The sequence below is a fragment of the Diabrotica undecimpunctata genome, chromosome 6 (assembly GCF_040954645.1).
Source record: "Diabrotica undecimpunctata isolate CICGRU chromosome 6, icDiaUnde3, whole genome shotgun sequence".
Taxonomy (NCBI): domain Eukaryota; kingdom Metazoa; phylum Arthropoda; class Insecta; order Coleoptera; family Chrysomelidae; genus Diabrotica; species Diabrotica undecimpunctata.
Genome location: NC_092808.1, coordinates 12,953,004 through 12,973,001, shown reverse-complemented (window position 1 = coordinate 12,973,001; position 19,998 = coordinate 12,953,004). Strand labels below are relative to the sequence as shown.

Genomic DNA, 19,998 nt, shown 5'->3' with positions numbered 1-19,998 from the left:
ATAATGACACTATTTTTGTGTAAAATGTAATTACTCTTAATCGTCCAAATAAACGACTATTTAAACTTTTTATACACTTTTATCTTTTTTAGGTTTAATACGTATTTGTTTTTCTTATGGTGACATCCCAAACAACAGTTCGGCGAACGTGTTTCGCAAAATATTCCATGAATGTATATATTTAACAATTTTTTATCTTAAGCACTATTGTTTGTATGAGAGTCAAGGCGACTTCTGGTTTGCAGCCTTTAGTAACAGGAATATTAATTCACACGACTGACAAAGAATGATATAGATACAAAATTAAAATCTTTAAATATTATTAAAAGGTCTGGTTTGATGAATACAATTTTTCGGAAAATTATGGCGAATATAAAGTATCAGGAAGGAGAAACTCAGGAAGACAAAAAAGAAATCTGAGGGAATAGTGAATTTTTATTTGAAAATGATTAATAGGTACCAATTTAAACTTGGTAAAATATGCACGCAGATATGCATTAAAATGCCTGAAAATATCACTACATAATATAACAAGACGACTCTATTAGTATTAAAAATACACAAATCCAAATTGTCTTAGAAATATTAAAAGCATAATAAAAAATATCATCATCACCAATCAGTCCTGATTTGTCCAATGTTGAACATAAATCTTTCCATCAGTGATGGATTTGACCGATACTTTTTGATTGAATTCATATTATCTAACAATAAAATACTGAAAACTTTTCAACAGTTCCACAAAATTTAATATAATTTATTATCAGTACAGTTGTTTCGACAGAGTGACTTTCTCAAGTGATGTATTTTTACTATGCGTCTACGCTTTATAGTCTTTTATTGAATAATTTGAGAAGGGAAAGTTGGTTATTCCGAATTATATCTGTATTTTTAATCTATTAATTTCCATAGATTCTAATAAAGACAGCTTAAGACCTTTATTTTGAATATGGAGAATTTGAAATTAGTCATAAAAATAATGATTATGATCTAGAAGGTGAAGGGCAAAGGGTGAACAGTATAATCTGTTTTTCTATTATTGAAAGCCCTTTTTATGTTCTGGTATACGTTTGTTAAAAGTTCTACCAGTTTGACCGATGTAAGTTTTTGGGCGTTCACTTGTAAGTTTGTATACAGCACTGTTAAGTGCTTTTTATTGTCTCTTATTGTTCTTAATATACTTGCTTAAGTTGTTGTTTGTTCTGAAAGCTGGTGTTATTCCTTTTTTGGGTATGTTTGGATATTTTCGTTGATATCTTGCCTGTATATGAAATCGAGCCGAAGGCACTGGGTTTTTTCACTCGTGGTGGAAAGATTAATTTCAGGGCTTTCTTATCCAATTTTTGGATTAATATTTTGTTTATTGTTTGTTGGTTGTACTTATTGTTTACTGCTATTTGCTTAATGATATTCAATTTTATTTCGAAGTTATTTCGTGTAAAAAAATTATGTTAAATGTTAAAAACAAAAAAAAATGCTTTGTTTTTTTAATTGTTGCCCAATATGCATTTGCCTGTACAAGTTGTGAAAATATGTAAATGCATGTATGTAAATGCATAATTATCCGAACCCTAATATTCATGTTCAGTAATTCACCTACTGTCTGTGTCAAGTTAAGAATTCATAAAGGAGCCTTATGGGAAGCGGTGATGCCAGAACTACCGATAGACTGAGATAGGCGAGAGTAGTGGAGTTGCAGCGAAAAAGCAGGGCCGAACTGCATGTTATATTGCACATTAGACGTTTTTTCACTTAGGTAACTTTAAATTTTTTTTGTTTTTTTGAAAAATAAAAATTAAAGACATGTCTTTTTCTCACAACAGTTATTTATTAAATTTCGGCTTAGGTCATCATCAGACTCTTAAAAATATTCTTAATTGTTTAATGAACAAATTGAGTGAGTATTGTGGTAGATATTATTAGTGTCAGTAAAAAACATAAAAAAACAATAAAAACTTCTGTATATTTTAAAAAAAATACAACAGAACCATAGAAATGTAACAAATTATTTGGTTTTTTAGTTTGACATTTATATATTTACAATATTACAATTATCAAAAACTATGTACATTCTTCGTCCATATCCAAATCGGAATTGTCACTACTATCATATAAATCTATAACTATGGGAGTTACGTCTTCCATTAGACCGTCCACTTCCCAAAATTTTTTCTCCAGAGTCATTACATGTTGAATATAGTTTTTCCAGTTATCAGACGTAACATTTGAAAACGCTTTTTTTATGAGGTCCTCCATATCCTTCGCTTTGAAGGTGCTGTTATTTACGGCCACATGCCTTTTTACTTGGCTCCATACCATTTCAATTGGATTTAATTCGCAATGGTATGGAGGCAAACGAAGCACTTTGACATTATTTTGTTGTTTACAAAGTTCTTCAATTTTGTAATTATCAAAATTTTGTTTAAATTGCGCGACTACCTCCAAAAGCTCGCACTTCAGATAATTTTCTTCAAAAAATATGTCTTTTTGTCTTAACCAGTCCATAATGTTATTCTTATTCCACGATTGGTTAGGCAACAACTCGGTTTTTACACTATGATATGGAGCATTGTCCATAACAATAACCGTTTTTCGAACTAAGTTGGGCAACAGTTTGTTTTCAAACCAGTTCTCAAAACACGGACCGTCCATTTCGTCGTGATAATCAGCGCTGTTTTTTTTTGCAAGGAAAAACATTTCAGCACCGTTTACAAAACCATTTTCACTTCCGGCATGGACAAGGATGAAACGTGGTCCACGCTGAGTGGGATGCTTTAGTCCAGTACTTAGCCCTTTTATGAACGCATCTCTTGCCGAGGTGACGGTTTTGTCTTTCCATTCTCTGGAAACCGAGTGCCCCACATTGACCCATGACTCATCCAAATACACAATGTCATAGCCCTCAGCCCGATATTGTTTAATGGCCCTTAAATATCCATGCCTCCATGCAATTATATCAGGACGTTCTATTAGCACGGCACTTTTATCACGTTTTGCATAAACAAAGTTCATGTCTTTTAACAACCTGTACATTGTACTGCGGGTAAAATTTGGCAAGTTTTCGTCTTGGTTCACTTTTGGCAGAAGACGATTCAAAGTAGGAGGAATGTTTTCAAAAAAAAAAACTATGCACTGTTCGACGAACGCCGATACGAACACCTTCATCGTAAGTATAGTCTCTGGAGTTGTTTCGGCAACGGGTTCTTTTTCTGTTTGTTTTTACCTCAGAAAGCTCACCTTCTTTGTCTTCCTGTACGATTTTTTGAATCGTACGAACTGACACTCCTGTCATCGCGGATACTTTGTCGAATACAATACGTTGACTTTCATCTCGAAGCAAATTAATGTGGTATCTCACTACGTTTAAGATCACTTTTTTAGCACTCAGATGTAAAATTTGACCACTTTTAAACGGCAAAACTGGATCCATTTTAACAATATAATTTTTTACACTTGAGATTTGAGTGCGCGATGGTTATGCCTTAACCCTTGTCCGGGCAGAAGAATTTAAAAACGTAATCGGGCAGTTTGGGCTTATGTATACAGACAAACATATAATCTCCACTTCACCTAATTACACTATTTTGAAAAACATACCGCTCATTTATCTATAACTCATAAATCTGTCTGCTTTCCAAATGTGCTTTCCAAATGACACTATTGTTTGGAATGACTAAGTACATAAAGAGAATTAGAAAACTATTAATAGTCAATTATAAAGTAATCAATATTGTTTACTGTTAGGGCCTGTTAGCCCGGCTTGCCCGATAATGGAAGTTTAAGCACAATATCTTAATTATTATTGCTTTCTATTTATTAACTATTGTGAAAGTAATATTTTATAAATAATTTTGAGAGTTGACACCTAAGCTGTCAGAATTACCTGTGCCATAATAATTAACCAATTGCGTAAAACCTAATATTTTAACCACTAATAAAGACATTTTTCTAATAATCTTTAAAATCACTTCCCTGAAAATGTAACCATATTTATAAGTAATTGTAGTCGTTAAGCTTATTAAATAGATACGTACCTATCTTTTTAAAATAAATTTGATTAACATTGGAAAATATAAATAAAAATTTGAATATAAATAAAGAATGGGTTATTTCGGCCGGCCCTGCATAGTCCCGTGAACTATTGGCAACATACGCCCGTAAGAAATGCACTGGCCTATCTGTTCAGTTGTGAATTCTTAACTTGAAACAGTCTGTAGATGAGAATAGAAAGCATCTCAAATTGAACAAATTTAATATAAATATATGTGTGTGTGTAGAGAGAGGTTTGACTTCGAACTGTGTTCATTATCCACAGATCATATTAATGAAATATTACTGAATTAAAATTAAATAATGTATTGTAATATACCTGAGCACCTCAAAAAAATTTAAACTTTTTATGCTTAAATATTTATTTTTGTTTTCGTGAGAAATTCAATTAATATGTCACACTCATCACGGTATCTGTATCTGTATAGTAGGGAGGGCGAGAAGTTTCACAGCACTTAGGCCACAATTGACCCATTCTGCATCCTCCCAGGTAGCTGTCACCCCTAGCTCATTGTCCATCTTGCCATTTATAGGAAGGTGGACAAATCACCAGGAGACATCTCTCTTATGTGGGCAGGTGTGGGCCAGGATTCGCCGAACGCGTACTCTCGTATTAACGATAACTCCGGGCATTCATATAGGACATGCTCTACAGTTTCGTCTTCTCGTTCACACTTCCTACATAGAGGTATGTCTGCTAGCCCCAGTGTGTGGAGGTGTTTGCTTAGTTGACAATGACCAGTTAAAAAACCAACTGTCAAACGTAGGTTTTTCCTGATCATTCCGAAGTACTTCTTTGATGCTGACTCTTCAAGGTTACTTAGTGTTACCCTGTGCAAGTTTACATCCTTGCCCTTCTTCCCATCTTATTTCGGTTTGCGTATGGGAGTGACATTTGACAATTTCCGCGATTGTTGTAGTTTACCAACCAAAAAGATCCCCAGGTCCTAAGAGTCTTAGGCCTGCCGTCTTCCTAGATAATTTGTCAGCAATGCGGTTGCCTTTATTCCTATTGTGTCCTTTAAACCACCTCAGGATGATGGTATTACCATCCGAAGCTTGAGTTAGTGACTCGTGACACTCCATTACTAACCCTGATGTGACACGTGGTCTATTCAAGGTTACTAGTGGTTGTCTGCTATATGTGCAGATCATTATAGTTTTCCCTGCTATACCTTTTTGGGTTATCTCATTTGCGGCTATGGAGATACCAGTCAGTTCTGTCTGAACTACGCTGGCATTTTTGCCCATACCCCACTTTATTCTTAGGTTCAGTGATCTGGAGTATATCCCGCATCCTGAGCCTTCTTTTATTTTATAGCCATCGGTGTATATGCAGTAGGTATTTGCCACGTTTGTCTCCCTATACTGTCTTGTTTCGATTTTGTAGGGTTTGTTAAAGACAAACTTTGGTTCAATTGAGTCGCAGCCTGCATGTAGCAGTGGTAGCGCATCCAGCTCTCCCCCCTAGAAACGAGTTCTCAATTGTCCCATTCCTACATCAAGGTTTGCACCAGCTAAACGCAGTCGAATCATTGTCACTAGCGCCACCTCTTTGACATATATATCTATTGGCGCGATGCCAATGATCAACTCCATTACAGCAGTTGGTGTTGTTTTCATGGCACCTGTTATATTTATGCAAGCCACCCGCTGAATATGGTTTAGTTTGTTAATCGCTGTTGCCTGTAGCACTTTTGGTACCCAAGCAATAGCTCCGTAAGTTAGCATTGGCCTAATGAAAGCAGTGTAGACCCAGGCGATCACCCTGGGCAAAAGGCCCCAGGTGCGTCCGTTTCTATTAGTCGGAGAGCAACTTGTAATCTCTCACATAGTGTGTTCTCAAACTTACCGCTTTGCAGGACAGCAATATCGTCTGCATAAGCTATTGTGTAGAAACCGTTGCTGCTGAGTTGGTCAACCAGGGTATCTAGAAATATGTTCCAGAGGAGTGGTGAAAGCACCCCTCCCTATGGACACCCCCTTGTAACCATGCCTCTAACAGAAACGTCTTCTACATTTATGCTTATTGCTCTATTAGAGAGCATACTGAATATCCATTCGCTTACGGCCAGGGGAACATTCCTGACGTTGAGCTGTTGCGTGATGGTTGGGAATGTGGGTTTATCAAACGCTCCGTCAATGTCTATGAATATACCCAGGGTGGATTCTTTATTATCCAGCTATCTTTCAATTCTTCCCTTTATCTCTGCGGTGCAGAATCGGCAGATCTTCCCGAAGTATATGCATGCTGATTTGGGTGAAGTGGGTTATGGAGCAGAACTTCATCCCTTATGTACTTCTCGCATAGCCTTTCCATCGTTTTCAACAGAAAGGATGTTAGGCTAATTGGTCGGAAAGCCTTTGGTAGGGTGTAGTCCATCCTACCTGGTTTTGGTATGAAGACCACACGTACCTCTCCCCACTTCCTAGGAATATATCTTGGAGCCAAAAAGGCTCTTAATATTTCCACGAGGTGCGGCAGAAGGATATCCAGTACCCACCGTAGTAGGTTACCCACCGATGTGGGTCCTTTGAAAGCGCTTTTTGTAGCCTGGAGACCTGCGGGAAATCTTCAATTTCCTCACAGAAGGTTCTCCAAGCAGCTTTTTGTCTTTGTCTGCAGACTTTTTTAAACCCTCTGAGATTGTATTGATAAGAATCCCAATCCTTTTTGGGTTTGGTGCGTTTTGCTCTATTAAAAGCTGTTCTTGCTATCTTCATAAGGTGTTCCAATTCAGTGCACCACCAAGAGTTGGTTTGGCGACTTTCCTGGACCATCCTTATACTCATCACTATTGTCTCATCAACTGATTTTGTTGAATGAGACAATTAAACAAGATATATTAAATTAACCCGCAATGTTTAGTTTATACAATTTTTATAATAACTCTTTAACTGAGCCCATACTCGAAAAATATGTGGTTTAAGTCTCCCACTGAAGTGTTGTTACACTCACAAAAGAAGGCTATTGACTTCTTTAGCTGTAGAACATGTGTTTTAATAAAATCTTTTTGTTTCAGTGTCAAGAATCCTTTGTATCAGTGTGATAGCCTCGATATACCCCACGGAGACCATTTTGATTATTATAGGACACTGGTTTGTGATGACGCTGTGGTTGGCGTGTACCAGCGCTAAAAACAATTTTTGCAATCACAACTCCCTGTACGACTTTCTGTTCTACTGTATTTTAGGCGCCGTCTATATATTTACACACGTCGTTTTGGTAAGTAATATCAAAGATCCTATTAGTACATACAAGATTACTTGTTGAAATCTATAGATTATGAACATTATTGTTCAATACATGTTCAAGGAAGTTAATCCTTGTCGGGATATACTTCCAGAATTTCTGTTTTGAAACTTTTTCTTAACCATTATCTTTAGATTATATGGTAACTCTGTATAAAAACAATATCCAACCATGAGGTCATATCTTCCAACATGCATCCATCGACCGACCCTATTCAGCCGCAACTAATTATGTATCTGTTTTTCTATTGCATATTAATTTGTCCAGTATTGCATGCAAGGCTGTTCTTATGTCTTCCATTTTTTTCTATCTCTTGCTACATTCATTCAAATGAGGCTTGCAATTTTTTTGGGTCGTCTGACCTTCACATTAGTAGTCTTCCGTATTATCTCTTGTTTTCCCAATATAATAAAACGAGCGGTTCTAATTTATTTAAAACTATTTATTTATAAGCTTACAGCGCGATATTATCTTATCGAATAAACTCACTCATAAGAGCACTACATGTATATACCGAAACTATTTACTAGAGAATCTTCTCGATCAGCCCATCTTTGTTCTATGTTCTTGAAGGCGACGGGCAGCTATTGATAACGCCGGCTATCGTATATTGTGTGGTCATCCTTCGAGAATTGTGACACGTGATCCGTCGGAGGTACGATGTTTCGTTACACTATTTTTCTTCTGACACTATTTTAGGATAACTTTTGATTTAGTTATTTATATACTTATTTCTTCATATTCTCATTCATAAATAAGAGCCATACATATATACAGACATATATACATACACATACATGATCGGTTAAACATTATTTTTCCGAAAACGTAGCATTAAAACTAAACTTGAGATCAAATCTCACATTGTACGTGAAAACAACACCTCACAGTAAATATCCTGGCAATAAAGTTCCGAGAACATTGGTATATGTTTATTTAGCAATTTTTTATTTTCCACCTTCAGTATATTCTGCTTCTGCATCTCTGTCACACCATACAAACCTTCCACTGCGAGAAGCAGTGGTGTGTGTCATCTTCCGATAGGCTGTTGAGTAGCTGCGCCAATTTTTGTTTTACAGTGGACTCTCGATTATCCGAGTCCCGATTAACCGAGCCTCTGGATTAACCGAGGTAGTAATTGAAAAGAACAAAGTGTCATTAGCGAGTGTTATTGTTCCAGTGACTATGCTTCTACTGGCCGCCTCACCAGCCACTCCTTTACCCGTCAGTTTGAGTGATAACAGCTAGCTGTTCGGTTCGTCCTACTGTAAGCTCTTACAAGTTCATTCATCTCTTCTCTTTGTGTATTTTCTACGTAATTTGAAGTGCAATATAAGTTTAAAATGTAAACTAGTTGTGGTTTCTTTAGAAACAAAATTAAGTGCTATATAACGCTTGGATAAGGGTGAGTCAGTAAATAAGGCTGCTGCTGATCTAGACGTCGAAGAAGTGACTGTGGGAGATTGGAGACGTAAACAAAAAGATATTGAACAATGGGTTAATAAAAGTGTGAGTAGTGGAAGTGATTTGTTGCGGAAAATTATGAGGAAAGGAGAATACGAACCGACTTCTAAGGCCTTATTTTTAGTGTTTTTTAATCTTCGAGGGTTGGGAAGTCCAATTAACGGCCCCATGCTTCAAGTTAAGGCTGTCGAACTTCGCAAACGGTTTAAGGATGGAGAGGAAAATTTTACTGCAAGTGATGGTTGGTTCGACAGATGGAAGAAGAGGTATGGCATCCGACAACTGAATATTTCGGGTGAAAAAGTTTCGGCCGATTCAGCTGAAATTAAGTCGTTTAATTTAAAATTGAGGGCCAAATCTTCAATTGTGACGAAACGTGTCTCAATTTCAGAATGCTTCCAACCAAAACACTGGCAGCTCAAAGTAAAAAAACTGCGCGTGGATACAAAAAACGCAAAGAACGAGTAACTCTTTTGATGTATAGCAACCCTTCTGGATCCTTAAAATTACGACCATTGGAAAATTGAAGAATCCAAGGGCTTTTAAAAATATTTAAGTAAACTGCCTACCCACCATCTACAGGAATTAACGTAGTGCGTGGATGGATTGCCAAATTTTTAGGATTGGTTTTTTGACGAGTTCGTTTGCATTGTTGAGGCCTACTTAAAGAAAAACCTACCAAGAAAAGCTATTCTTCTTTTGAACAACGTACCATTTGATCCAGATGGATGTTCGTTGGCTAGCGGTGAAATTAAAGACACTAAAACTGTTTTATTGCCACCAAACGTTACATTCTCATTTAACCTCTGGACCAAGGAATTTTAGAGGCTATGAAACGAAACTATCATAGAATGCTTCTCCAAGTGTTGTTGACCTGGCTGGATGAGGGAATGACTGTGACAGCAGCCCTTAAAAAGATCACTGTTAGGGATGTGTCTTACTGTATAGCTTCAGCGTGGGATGATGTGACAGTAACAACTTTGTAAAAGTCATGGCGAAAGCTTTTTTAAATTGAAGCGACAAGTAATGGAAAAGATAACAATAACTGTATTGCTGAAATAGTAGACCTCGCTAATCAGTTACCAACTGAACTGCCGATAAATGATGAAGATGTCAACGAGTGGATTATGCAAGATCAGCTAATGGAACTGACTGGTGATGCAATCGCCGACATGGTTATCAACCCACATAATGTCACTGAGCATGACACAGATGAGATAATCGAGAAAATATCTACGAAGGATTGAAGGTGATTGGAGCTGCCCTCGCCTACATTGAGCAACAGAAAGTCAACCCCTACCGATGTCCTTCATCTTTGGCATTATCGCAACATCGCAGCGTCAAAAGGAGGCCAGAAGTTGACGCAGAAGACTTTTTTAAAACATGAAGATGATCCAGTACGTAAATGTTATTCTATCTGTATATTTTAACTATGTACTCTGTATACAGGTTCACATACTTCAATTGTACATAATAAACTAATATCATACGTCATAACTTTAAATTTTTCGTTTATTTTAAGCAAATACCCGATCTCGGCGTTATCCGAGTATTTCGGTATTCAAGGTATGCGCGGTCCCAATTAACTCGGATAATCGTGAGCGTACTGTACTTTCTCTAATGAGACGTGGCGGGTTCCTTTCAAGCACGATTTTATTTCTAGGAACAGGTAGAAGGGGGAGGGTGCAAATCTGGCAAATAGAGCGGCTCCTCTATGATTGTGGCCTGTACCAAATAGTCATTGACCGAGTACGCGTTGTAAGCTATCGCGTTGTGGTGATGAAGGATCCAGGCTATCTATTTCCACATTTCGGACGTCCCTTTTCAAACCTTTTCTTGAGGTCTTCGTAAAACCTTTAAATAGTAATATTGATTAACTGTCTGACCTTATGGTACCATTTCATGTGAACTACGGTATATTGAAGAAAACAATCAACATCGTCTTGAATTTGGACTCGCTTTTTTTTAATTCCGGAGAATTTAAAGTCGTCCACTGCGTGGATTACCACTCGATTTATGTTTTATATTTAAAAATACATGATTTATCACAAGTTATGACCCATGACAAGACGTCTGATTCCTTTTCGATGCATTTAAAAGAGTGTCAGAGCAAATATTTATGATGCATGTTCTGATCGATGTATGTTAATCGACGGTCTTTTCGATTACTTTTTTGAACGGTCAAGACACTTTTTGATGTCACAGGCCATCCAGGTTGCTCGTCATCTTCAACATTCTATCTCCTTTTCTGACAACGTTTGTTCTAAAAACTGTGGAACGGGATTTTCCGGGAACTTTTTTTTACCTTCATTATTTGGCGATTACGACGAAACCGTTTATTGTAGCTGCTTGAAAATTATGTATATATGAAAATTACTAAGTCCTCGGGAAGAATCACGTTGAGAATTTAATACTCGACGTTTCGGCACTCATTTTGGATCTATTATCAAGAAGACGATCATCTGCCTATTGCTCTCTCCCGTGACGTATCAGTATCATGTTCTGTATAAATACAAGAACCGTCAAACGGCACTGAGGTCTCAATCTGCCTACTCCTCAGTGTCGAGTGACGACCGGTCTTACCCTTTGTACCTGCTTTTATACTCTCAGTATGCGCAGAGACGGTCTGAGCGGGGTGCGTTGGGGTGGGGGTCGTTGAAGCAGCAGTTACCATTTTGCTAGCAGTCATCGCGCGCGTTTAAGCTGTTAGACCGTTTTTCCTTTTTTTTTTGGCCGAAAAAACCCCCGTTACAGCTTTTACCGGTAAAATTCAGACCAAACGAAATTTTCCTTTGACTTTCAACTTCTGCTCGCCTATTCTGATCGTTTCATTCGAATAATATTTTAAAATCATGCGAGATGGGCAGAGAAAAGAGAAATAAAAAGAAATATAGCGCTGCTTTTGTTTCGCAGCATTTTCTAATGTAAATAAACAATTGGATTATGGTTATTCTCTTCGAAGATTTTAAGACGCAATTCGAAATGTTAACCGAAACGTTAACGAAAACCCTAGGAAATTTTTATATTATACAAAGTGGACAAAATTATATATTCTTTACTTATCCATCTATGAATTATTGTTCTCCATATTTTCATCTCGTGGCTAAGTATTGTTATGACATGATTGCTTGCTTGTATATGTAATATATATTTTTTATAGGTGGAGGGTCCCACGTGCTGCAAATACGTAATCTTCTACTGCGTCCTGTTCGCAGAAAACACCATAGCCAACGTGGTCTGGATCGTCAGCGCCGATCAAGAATTGCGGGAAAAAGTCTATTATCTACCCATCATACTCCTGAACGTAATTCCGTTCTTTCTCGGTCTAATTTTCATGTTACTGTACTATAAAGTTTTTCATCCAAATCTTAATACAGGATATAAACCACAAAGGACTGCAGTCGTCACTCCCGAAGCTGCTACTAGCTAGTGGTTATTGTTGGAACATGTAATGAAGACCTCGCCGGTATTGGTTGGTAGAGAAAATACCGTTTGATAAATGAAAGACACGAGTATTTTCTCAAAAATGTTAGAATCTTGCTGATGACGCACACGCATGTTCCTAGTAGATCATGTAGGTACATCAACATACTCATTAAAGAACAATTTTGGTTATCTATATATTCACTTTCGTGTGAAATGTATGTTCCATCATTACTATAGGTACAGTACATACATTTATTACAAAGTTGTGGTTACAAAGTTGTGGTGCTGTAACTTTTGTTTTTTGGTAGAATCACACCAAACGCTCATCAACCAGTGACTTTTCTGTATAAATACCGTTTCTAAACCTATTAGGGTTTATTATCAAAGTTATAACCATTGCGATTGTACGGGGTGATCAACTTATACTTCGGAGATCCTTATCTCTGTCATCAGATATCAGAAACCCAGTACTTTAATTGTGTTAAAAAATATTAAAAAAGCATAAAAAATATAGAAAATTTAAGAATTTATACAACATTTATGATTTTTGCCCAACAGTGTTTCCCTGTGTATATCCTGATATGGAAATATAAGTTGGTCACTCTGTATAATAATGCATTTGTCTTTCCAGTATCCATCTCATATGATATTCTAGTCAATTTTTTTTTATTTTATAATTTTTTTCTGAATTTAACGTAACCACAGTACGAGGGTGGTCCGATAAGTACTTAGCATACAGAAGCCTACAAAAGTTATCAAAAGTTCCGATTTATTTATGAACAGTCTCCTTTTAACTGGATACACTTGACCCAGTGATTCTCCACCTTCTTTAACCCGTCTGAGAAATAGGTTTTGTCGAAATCTGCAAAGTACCTACTTCCCCGGGCGACGGTGACCTCATTCAACTCTAATTTCTGCCCGGTGAGTGACTTTTTCAAGTTTGAAAACAAAAATAAGTCGCACGGGGCCAAATCTGGAAAATACGGTGGAAGAGCACTTTTTTCTTCGACAAATGGTGCCGTTTTTTCTGCAATCCGGCGTCGAATCGGTTTAATAATTCCGCATAGTAGAAACCTGTAATCGTTTTGACCTTCTCCAGGTAGTAGATGTAGATCATACCTACAGTCTTCGCCTTATTCGGAGCACGTTCGCCGGGTGAAGGTCACTGTTTTGAACCTTCCTTGATCTCTGGTGTCAACTAGTGGATTCGTTTCTGTAGTAAATATCTTGCGATAGTGGCGCCATCGGGCGATGAGGCTAAGTACTTATCATCGGACCGCCGTCGTACATATTAGATAGAACAATTTGAGTATAAAGTATATAAAGGGCTTCATTCTAGATGTGGAAACGTAAATTAAAGTATTTTAAACTTTGCATAACTAGATACAACTTGCGCAAAATTGATGATGATGAAATTTTGCATAGAACAACATCAAAAGATATTTTGAAAGTGAATGTATAAATGATCATAATAATGAGCATGAAATGACAGCTATTACTCAATATTAGGTACAAGATTCTTCTGGTGTTATTTTTATAATTAGTCTAAAGGAAACAATCCGAAATTTTATGTAATTTATTATGTCCGCATCTTATATGATCTAAATAACACTGGTGGAAAGTTAAAAAGTAATTTAGTAATTGTAATATGTAAGTGTTGGAGTAATATTCCGCGTTTTAGTCATCGATACTTACAGAAATTTGATTATTTTCTCTAAAATTTGTGATCTAATAAAAATTTCACCGGACCTCTAACATAAAATTCTGGAAGCGTTCAACACATATAGGATTTCTTAACATACTAGATTTTGAAAAAACATCTCTCTCTCCCTTGTAGTTTTGTTGGTTTCGTAGGCACTGGCATCTCTTTCCCACTCAAGCTTCTGACTGAACTCTGAAAAAATGTAATAATGCATTTAAAAAAGTGGCTGAATCTGCTAAGTGAATGATTTTACAAACATTCATGTACTAAAAGACAAAAAAGCTGTAAAATAGGTATTTCATTCTATTGACATCCCGTTTTTATTTTATATATCCAATATTATACTACAGAAGAGTTAGCGGAGGAAGGTTTGGAGACCCACTAAAATCTAGAAAAGTGGAGAAACAATTTTTCCAAATTTTCCAAAATGTTCAACCATATCTTACTGTCTTTCTTCTTCTTCTTCAAGTGCCCTGTCCGTTGCGAACGTTGGCTATTAACATGGCAATTCTGATCTTATTTGCGGCGCTTCTGAATAGTTCGACTGATGTGAGCCCGAACCACTTTCTCAGATTTTGGAGCCACGAGTGTCTTCTCCTGCCTGGCCCTCGCTTATTGTCTATTTTTCCCTGGACAATCAATTGCAGTAGACGGTACTTATCGTGTCTCAATATGTGGCCTAGATATTCAAGCTTTCTTTGTTTAATTGTATTCACGATTTCTTTCTCCTTTCCGATTCTTTGGATTACCTCTGTGTTGGTGACATGCTCGGTCCAAGATATACGAAGAATGCGTCGGTACACCCACATTTCGAATGCTTCTAGTTTTCTCGTGAGCGTCTCCGTCAACGTCCAGGCCTCCACACCATACAGTAAGATCGGAAAAATGTAGCATTTAACTAGACGTAGTTTTAGGGGAAGAGACAAATCCCTGCTTATGAGGAGCTTTTTCATATTGCTAAATGCTGCTCTAGCTCGTTCTATTCTCGCCTTAATTTCTGTGGCCTGTTCCCATTTTGCATTTACGTTGGTGCCAAGGTACACATAAGATTCTACATGGTCAATTAGTATGTTACTTATCCGTAACTGTCGAGCAGGCTGTTGCTTCCTGCTTATCAGCATCCACTTTATCTTCTTGAAGTTGAGGCTCAGGCCGTATTCCTCACTAACTGAATAAACTCTTTCCATTACCTGCTGTAATTCGTCTATGGTACTGGCAAGGATCACCGTGTCGTCGGCAATCTTATATTGTTCGTTAACTCGCCGTTCGTTATCTTACTGTCTTTACTACTTCTATTTGTTGTCATTCTGCTTATATCATCGTTCCATTCTACTCCGTTCCATTTTACTAGCATGTAATCAATCTGATTTCTTACAATCCTTCCTATAGAATCCTGTGGAGATTTCCAGGTGTACAATTTCCTTGGGTGTAGCTTACACTAGGTGTTCATTATTACTTATTGATTTGCTTTCGCACAAATTTCCAATGTATCTTCCCGATCGTTCTGGTTTCTTGGTCCAAATGGTCCAACTGCAGATGATGTTTTGCTAGCTCCAACTTTGGCCTTGAAGTCACCCATGACAATTTTTAGGTCTTGCTTTTTCAACCTTTGTCTGCCCATGTTTCCTTCTAAATGTGTTTCGTTTTTGTTAGTTCGTTCATCTCTCAAATATATTATTGTAAATTTATATTATATTTTTGGACAAAGAGAGTATATGTTATAGTACATGATAAGCTTTTATTCGTTATTTTACGGCTATATTGATTTTTCATTGCATTCAAATGATATATAATATTATATTATTCAGAACACAAATTTTGAATTTGCCGCCAAATATTAATGGCGTACACCCCAAGCACAAGCGACGCTAAAACATTTCTCACTTGTTAACACAGCAGTGCCCTTGCTGAGTATGTACCATAGACGTAAATATTAATATATACTGAGTAGTCTGTAGAGCTAAGTGACGACGATATATTCTTTTTTCGTTCATTATGGTGGGGAATGAGAGTGAAGAATTTGAATACGCTAGAGAGAGACAGATAAAACAATCGGAAGAGATCTTGTCGTCAGCAGACTCCGCCGGTATGCTCGGTCTATGTTAATATATACGTATATGGTATGGACACTAAAAGAATACCGTTCTTCCGTTCCAGTGATGTGGAAGAGAGAAAATATGACACAAACTAAATGACACTAATAAATGGGACCACTTTATGCGACACTGTGTTATATCCAATATGGCGACGGGCAGGTACGGATTCAAATTAATTCAAGCTATATTTATGATACCGTTATGTAAATTTCCATCAAAACTTTCAACAAAAAATTCCGATTCTTCAACTTAGTTTTGGTTAATATATTAATACTTTGGAGTTAGTGTGATACTACCAAATATGACAAGGAGTACTATCCAATATGGCGGAACGCGGAACCGAGCCCGTCTACTTCACCTTATGTCATATCCCCGACCGAAATCATGACGTAAATGCGGAATATTGTTTGAATGCTTATGTTTATATATTTATTTAAATTTGAGTTGTCAAATATTTGGTAATCTCATGAAAAGCTTGTATGTGATATTATTTATTTTTAAATCTTAAAAACAAATGATTTACAAATTGATAAACTTTGATGATTGATAAACAATGATTTTTATAATAAAAAATTTAATGTACTAATTAATGATAAGAAACATTTAATTTATATTTAGTTGTTGCTGAAAAATGGAGAACATTGGTTTTAATGCATGTATACATTTTTGGTTATATAAACAAAAATATTGTGTATAAACTTCTGAACAATATTAGCGCACCATTAATGGGAACAAAACTAACTACAGCCAGCTGTAGCTCTTATGCTTTCGTTAAACTTCACTACACGAAACTCTGTGCTTTCGAAAAGTAGCAGAAGCTTCTTATGAGAACTTTAAAAGGATTTCTCTTGGCGCAATATTTGTTTTACCAATATATAAACGACCCATGTTACCAAGTATTCATGTAAATGTCAAGCAATTTTGTTCAAGCTCTTCAAAATAGTGGGAAGATTCGTCTATATCATCATTAGCTCGATAATCCTTTATAACTCTTGGCTTGTTCCAGGATTTTCTTACCTTCGGAGTTGCGCTATAATATCATTTTTTGACCAACCTTATTTCTATATTTCATAAATATAACAATTTAAATACTCATATTATTGCTCAAAGTCACATACCGAAGCGAAATATGGACGCTAACACAAAAAGAAGTTGTAACAATTAACTCAAACTAATGTTGGGACTATATTGTTAGACATTGGTGCCCAACGTGGGGCTCTAAACCACGATCCTGAGATTAAGAGTGTCATGCTCTACCGACTGAGCTAGCCGGGCCCCACATTGGGCTCCAATGTTTAAAAATATAACCCTAACTAACGTTGGAAGCCAATTTTTTTGGACTTCGACTAGCTCTAGCCTTCGAAGTGTAGACACGTTATATCTTAAATGCAAATCTAAACAAAGAGAAAAGTTTTTAGTTGTTAGAAAGTTATATATAATAGAACAGAAAGTTAAAAAAATGAATAAAATCAACAGAAATTGGAGTAAAATACGTATTTGAAGAAAAATAACAAACATGTGACGTTTATAACGTTACAAAATAAATAAATTGCTGGTGTGGGAAGGTAAAATCATTCGAGTAATGTATGACCCTTGCAGAGATAGCGTAATAAACGAATGAATAAGCAGCACAACAACGAGTTAGAGTCTTTCTTCGGAAAGGAAAATCTAGTGAGGTATACAAATGCCAATAGACTAAGATGGATAGAGCATGTAATACGCAGTATTGACAATCGCCTTATAAACAATGTGTTTTGGGAAAGACCAGTTGGGAGAAAAAAATCTATAGGACAGCCTAGAAAAAGGTGGAAGAGAGGATCTGGAGAAAATGGGAGTGAGATTCCCTTAAAATATTTTACTGATGGGAGGATTTATCGAAAACAGGGCGTAAGTGTCCGTTAGATCTTGAAGGCTATAATTTCATCCAATTTATTTAAAAAAATGTTAATGGTGCACTAATTTTGGTCGATGAGTTTATTTAATTCATTTTAACATTTATTTATTAGCCAACTTACATTAAATAGTGTCAAAGTAAACAGTGGCGGATCCAAGGGAGGGGGAGTCACGGGGGTTGTGACCCCCCACGAATTAAAATTAAATATCAATCAAATAATCCTAAAAAAAAATAATTTAAAACCCATCAACCCTATAAGCAGGAAGTCAAGAGTTAAAATGATTCAAACCCATTTATTCCAAGGGTAAGTGTAGAATTATGCAGAAGCCTTTTTAAATTGCTCTTTAAAAATATCAACAATTCTGAATACAGTAATACCTCGACTAACGCTACCCAGAGTTACGCGATTTTCAAATTTTGTCAATTCGTCATTTGAGTGCCAAAGAATTGTTCGATTATCGATGAGATCGAATTACCGCCCACACATTATTCAATGTACATGACATGACTTTTCGCACGAACTCAGCACATTTTTATTTTGTATTAGGTATTTCTTCAGTTTTGTCTATGAATTGGTTGTTTGTAATTTGAATATGTATTATAATAATTGTTGAGACTATGTGCTACATTTTACAATTTAGTCTTTGTATGTGGGTATATTTTATTTTATAAAAACCCTTAAAAGGGCAACATTACAAGCACGAACGTTTTCGGAACAACTGTTCCATCATCAGGTTAAAATACAGGTTACCATGCCTGAGCCACCAAAATATTTGGGTAAAAACCCTTTAAAATGAAAAAAAGTTACCAAAGATTGTACATGATGTTGATAATATTATATGATGGCATACGATATTATATACGGCTGGCAACTGGCCAGTTGCCAGCCGTAGTCCGTTTGAAGAGGTTTACTCTCCGGACACTGGAACTCACTTAAGCATGGGTGTATGTTACCTGAAGTAAAATCTAATTAAAATATTAAACATCATATAATATTATCAACATCATGTACAATCTTTGGTAACTTTTTTCATTTTAAAGGGTTTTTACCCAAATATTTTGGTGGCTCAGGCATGGTAACCTGTATTTTAACCTGATGATGGAACAGTTGTTCCGAAAACGTTCGTGCTTGTAATGTTGCCCTTTTAAGGGTTTTTATAAAATAAAATATACCCACATACAAAGACTAACCTCTTTTGTTATACGTGGTATACAGCCAGCTACAGGAATTATTTTCCTTGTGGATTTTATTTTACAATTTATCTATAGTAAATATCAAAGTGAATATTGTTGTTGCATTAGCTCTCTCTGATACGTTAGTGAATGCAAATAAAGGAACTGGGGGCTGCTGTCCAAGGTATTTGTGAAACTCGTTGGGTTGAAAGGCATGAAGGTCATCTTCAGTTCACGGCTAATCAATTATCAAAATATACAACGCTCGTGAAACATTTTCTACGTGGAAGGACAGTAAAATCTCAGCTGATGCATTTTCATTAATGCAAACTAAGAATTTCCCATTTCAGTATTTTGTCTTAGTGATCTTTTAGGTACAACTGTATCACTGAGTCGTCTTCTTCAGTCACCAAAATTAGATTTGAAGAAGGCTACTGAGGCCATAGAGGATACTAAATGCATTCTTTAAAATAAAAGATCAAATGCTGAATCGGTTTTTAGCAAACTTGTTGTTTACACTTCTTCTTAAGGTTTCTTCTTCATTACGGAAGGTTGGCTAGAACTATAGCAAATTGCTCTTTATCCTGAGCTGTTCTTAATATCGAATGTGTGTCCATGCCTGTCCAGTTTCTTACATAGCCAGGAGCATTTTCTTCTTCCTGGACCTCTTTTTCCTTCTACTTTCCCTTCCATTATGAGTCGTAGAAAGTGATATTTTTCTCCTCTGTAAATATGTCCTAGATAACTCGTTTTTCTGTTGTTTACCATATTTAGGAGTTCTCTCTCAGTCCTCATTCTTCCCAGCACCTCATTTCAAAGGAATACATGAATGTTTTTACAAATTGATATCGGATATCCAACGATAAGATAGAGTTTATTAGGAATGTTTAATACATTAATTAATGTTTACACTTACATTGAGTTATTGCATTTAAATTAC

At 36.3% G+C, this 19,998-nt stretch overlaps 1 protein-coding gene and 1 non-coding gene across 2 annotated transcripts in view; one reads left to right on the top strand and one right to left on the bottom strand.

Moving 5' to 3' along the window:
* LOC140443141 (XK-related protein 4-like) overlaps positions 1–18,581 on the top strand; it is an 80,730-nt gene extending 62,149 nt beyond the window's left edge. The window contains exons 3-4 of the mRNA XM_072534229.1: positions 7,074–7,276; positions 11,928–18,581. Coding sequence (XP_072390330.1) covers positions 7,074–7,276; positions 11,928–12,197 — 473 coding nt within the window. The 3' untranslated portion in view covers positions 12,198–18,581. The remainder of the gene's footprint in view (positions 1–7,073; positions 7,277–11,927) is intronic.
* Positions 17,194–17,266, bottom strand: TRNAK-CUU (transfer RNA lysine (anticodon CUU)). The gene has a single exon. It is a non-coding gene; the product is annotated as a tRNA-Lys (tRNA).
* Positions 18,582–19,998: the final 1,417 nt, after the last annotated feature.